At 42.0% G+C, this 4,071-nt stretch overlaps 1 protein-coding gene across 1 annotated transcript in view; it reads right to left on the reverse strand.

The window, feature by feature from the left end:
• The window catches only part of LOC101848951 (protocadherin Fat 4-like), an 86,086-nt gene that overhangs the window by 72,115 nt on the left and 9,900 nt on the right, over positions 1-4,071 (reverse strand). Inside the window, exons 3-4 of the mRNA XM_035968496.1 lie at positions 1,570-1,691; positions 359-488 (exon numbers count right to left, since the gene is read on the reverse strand). Coding sequence (XP_035824389.1) covers positions 359-488; positions 1,570-1,691 — 252 coding nt within the window. The remainder of the gene's footprint in view (positions 1-358; positions 489-1,569; positions 1,692-4,071) is intronic.

Below are 4,071 nucleotides of genomic sequence, written 5' to 3' on the forward strand. Positions count from 1 at the left end.
TAGTTGAGAGATGAATGGAGAACACTGGAGGGGAGGGAGTCAGTAAGAGGGAAACGAAAACAGAAGAAAAGATAGAAAGAAGGGAAGACAGACAGACAGACAGACAGACAGACAGACAGACAGACAGGAAAAGACAGACAGACAGAAAAAGACAAAGAGATCAGACAGACAGACAGATAAACAGACTGACAGAAACAAAAAGAAACAAACGAATAAAACAAATAAACAAACAAATAAACATACAAACAAATAAACAAACAAACATATTAATACATACATACATACATACATACATACATACAAACAAACAAACATACAAACAAATAAACAAACAAGAATTACGTGGCGTCCACAGTACCTGTCAGATTCTGGCAAGGGGCTCCCTTACACTTTTGATCGATCAGGACCACCCTTTCTCTCTGCTTTGTTCCTTCCCCACACTGGCCGTTTGCAAGTTCACAAGTCGTCCACTCGCCCCAAGGACCCATCTGGTGAATCAACCATTTTTGATAAATAAATACATAAATGAATAAATAAATGAATAATGAAATCATGAAATCATGATACAAACAAGTAAATAAATAAAAATGTACCTTTATTGATCCCCGTTTCTGTTTACAGACGTTAAATCTGACCTTAACGACCATATAAAATCAGAGAGAAAACCAACCATCATAAACAGGTGGTCGTTATGGACAATGTCTGAGTTATGGTCACTAACTTAATTTGACTAACGTAGTAGGTCTTGCCTGAATGTCTATGAGAGTAATGAAAGTAAAACTCGTATCAGACAATACCATAGACAATACAATTAACATTTCGCTAATGACTTATGAATTCGTGGATTTTTCTAAGATCGCAAAAATCGCAAAATTCAAGTTGAGTGCGAGAAAGGGCAAATCTATTTAATAATAATAAATGGCATTTGTATAGTCCAGATTCCCACTCAACAGCAATCTCACTCTGTGCGCTTTACAATCTATATTATTACATCTGAAGACTTAATTGCATTCCGGTACAATCTCAACTTCCCGGAAAGCATACAGAACAAGCTGCCATTTTACAAGCGCTAATATACTGACAAAATCTTTTGCAATCTATGGCCGGGTACCCATTCCCACCTGGGTAAAGTGAGGGAAACTCGTGTCAAGTGCCTTCCCCAAGGACACTACGTCGAAACTAAGGCTCGAACACCCGAACCCGCAAATTCACGATTAAGAGTCCGAGGCCTAACCACTAAACAACCGACGCCATCATACTCAAGATCGTACATAACAAGATAGGCTAGTTCATTCAGCCAAAAAAGGTGTCCGCGGAAGTCGCGCATTGGTTGAGATGACGCTGCAGTCTTTGTTTGAAGCTCTCTTTCGTTTCGCCACAAGAAAAATAGGAATAGCACAACTTGTTACTTCGCTTTTATTGTTTTTCACACAAGTAGGGTTACTCTGTTCGCAAAGTCCGGGCTTTTTCGAAGAAGGCACCACTAGATTTTGAGGATACTTTTTTTAATTGGCTCAAAGAGAGGAGTGAACTATCTAGTTATGTACGATCTTTGACCATACACAGTACCTTACAGTCCTCGTTGACGTATTTCTCACAAGTCTTGGTTTCCTGTGTATTGGTCTCTGGGCATTCTTCCCCTCCACACACGGGCAGTTTGATGAAGCGAGAGCGCTCGATCGTTGCCTCACCTGAAAAGACAGTTTGTTTTTCTTATTTGTTCGTTTGTTTACGTGTTTGGGGTTATTGTTTTTTAGAGTTTGTTTGTTTGTTGTTTTTTGTTTGAGTAAGATAAAAAAAATTATGGTACTTGCAACACAAATAGGTCATATAAGTTCCAAAGATTAGAGAGTAGCAAAGAAAAAAAGGGACAGAGTTAACGACAACAGATGTTTGATAGGAGAAAAGGAGCAAACCACGCCAGAGCAGCAGCCAACTCCTAACCCCCCCCGAAGAGACAGAGATCTCCATCATCTCAATAATGTTCTGGGATTTTAGATTTCTGCATGTGGTGGGGCGAATTAAATTTTACTTTTAATCATTATTTTCTGGTGTAATATTAGAGGGGACTGGGCTGTGAAAAGATTGGGGACTATAAAGAAGAGGGGTGGTCCAGGGTAATGAAATAATGTCTGTCGTGAACAAAGGAGAAAAGATAGCCTAGGAAAGACTGTTATATCGAGCAGTATCTGTTCGTTTGGGATTATTGGGTGTTTTCGGTGGTCTGATTTTGCTGATGGGCAGACCAGGGCCTGTATGCACGTCAGAACCGGTTAACTTAATTGCGAAACACTTCTTTGTCGTCTTACGTGTCGAAGAGATTAGTACGGTCCCTGAAAATCCTGTTTCTTCGTAGAAGACGCCGCTGTCGTGCTTGGAAAAACAAAAGTACAGCCATATTTACACGTGTTTAGGCCGGCTATCGGACTCCCAGAGGTACGATAACTTTACAGGCGAAAATCCGTATAGGATAAGCTAACCAGATTGACGTGCATACAGATTTTTCCAGCCTAAACTCCCGTATAGTGGGTAAACGCAGTTAGTCCACCGTACGGACCGATGGGCAGACAGGCCTAGACTGATTCTGTCATGCCGGTTATCGGAACCTGCAAGCCAAACTGAATGGAATGTCGTATAAAAATTATGCATTGCGCTTTGTCTAAAATCTTAAAGTCTGATCTATTGATAATCAAACCGAGCCGATGTGTTTTCTTATGAGCCGAAGACAGTGTTTGTTCTTTTAAAAAATTTAAGGTACAAAAATTTAGACTTGGCGCCACTGAGCTCTACGGCGAAATACTGAGACCTTTGCAAGGAACAATAAGGGAAGATGTTATGCTGGAAAAGAGATACCAGTACCAAAGTTCACCGTTAAAGTACATTGTAATTTTGACTTAACACAGAACAAATAATATGTTGGATTATTGTATGCTGTTTAGTGGTATCTAAATAGCCTCCTTAAATTATTCACTTTGGGGTTGTTGTTTTTTCTTTCATCTTGGTGTGCCATGCTCATGAATACACATGTGAATATATCACAATCCCCAGCCCCTCCCAAGCTGTCACCAGTCCAACGTTACTTGACTTTCTTGTCAATATAGACCCCCGCCTAACCCCACCCCCCAACCACGCCCCCAGCCCCAGCCCTACCTCTGCCTCAAGACCATCCAGCGCCTCCTGGGACTGTCAAGGGTGTGGCTTCGAAGACTTTTCTTGCGGTTCTTTTTTCCCTTGGTTTCACTTTTTTTTTCTTTTTGGGCTTGTAAATTTAAGGGGTTTTTTTTTTTTCGTGGGCCCTCTTGGCTTATTTTATTTTGGGTTTTCTTAACGAGTTTGTCTCGAGTTGATGTTGGCACCGCTAGTGGTGGTATTGGTGTGTTGGTGGTGGCAGTGGTGGTGGTGGTGGTGATGGTTGTGGTGGTGATGGTGTTGATGGTGGAGGTGGTGATGGTGACGGTGGAGGTTGTAGTGGTGGTGGTGGTGTAGGGGATGATGGCGATGAAGGCGGATTTCGCAATCCACCACACATGGGGGTACATTTGTGACAGAATCTTGAGTATACGACCTTTACATCATGGTATGGGTATCGCATCATATTCGGACTTTGATAGCTTATGGTGCTAATCATTATCTTAGCAGAGAGAGAGAGAGAGAGAGAGAGAGAGAGAGAGAGAGAGAGAGAGAGAGAGAGAGAGAGAGAGAGAGAGAGAGGTGGGGGCATAGGAGGGAATAATAAAGAAAAGAATATAGAGATTGGGAATAAAGAGAGAAAGACTTGGGGGGCGTGAGGAGAAAGAAGATGAAAGGAAAGAAGAGCTAAAAGAAGTATGGGAGATGAAGAATAGGAGAAGGAGGAGGAGGAAAGAGAGAGAAAGGGAGAGAGAGAGAAAGCGAGAGAGAGAAAGCGAGAGAGAGAGAAGGAAAGAGAGAAGGAGAGAGAAGGAGAGAGAAAGAGAAGGAGAGAGAGAGAAGGAGAGAGAGAAGGAGAGAGAGAGAGAGAGAGAAGGAGAGAGAGAGAGAAAGAGAGAGAGAGAGAAGGGGAGAGAGAGGGGCCCCTGACTATCGACAACC

This window comes from Aplysia californica, unplaced genomic scaffold, assembly GCF_000002075.1.
Source record: "Aplysia californica isolate F4 #8 unplaced genomic scaffold, AplCal3.0 scaffold00062, whole genome shotgun sequence".
NCBI lineage: Eukaryota > Metazoa > Mollusca > Gastropoda > Aplysiida > Aplysiidae > Aplysia > Aplysia californica.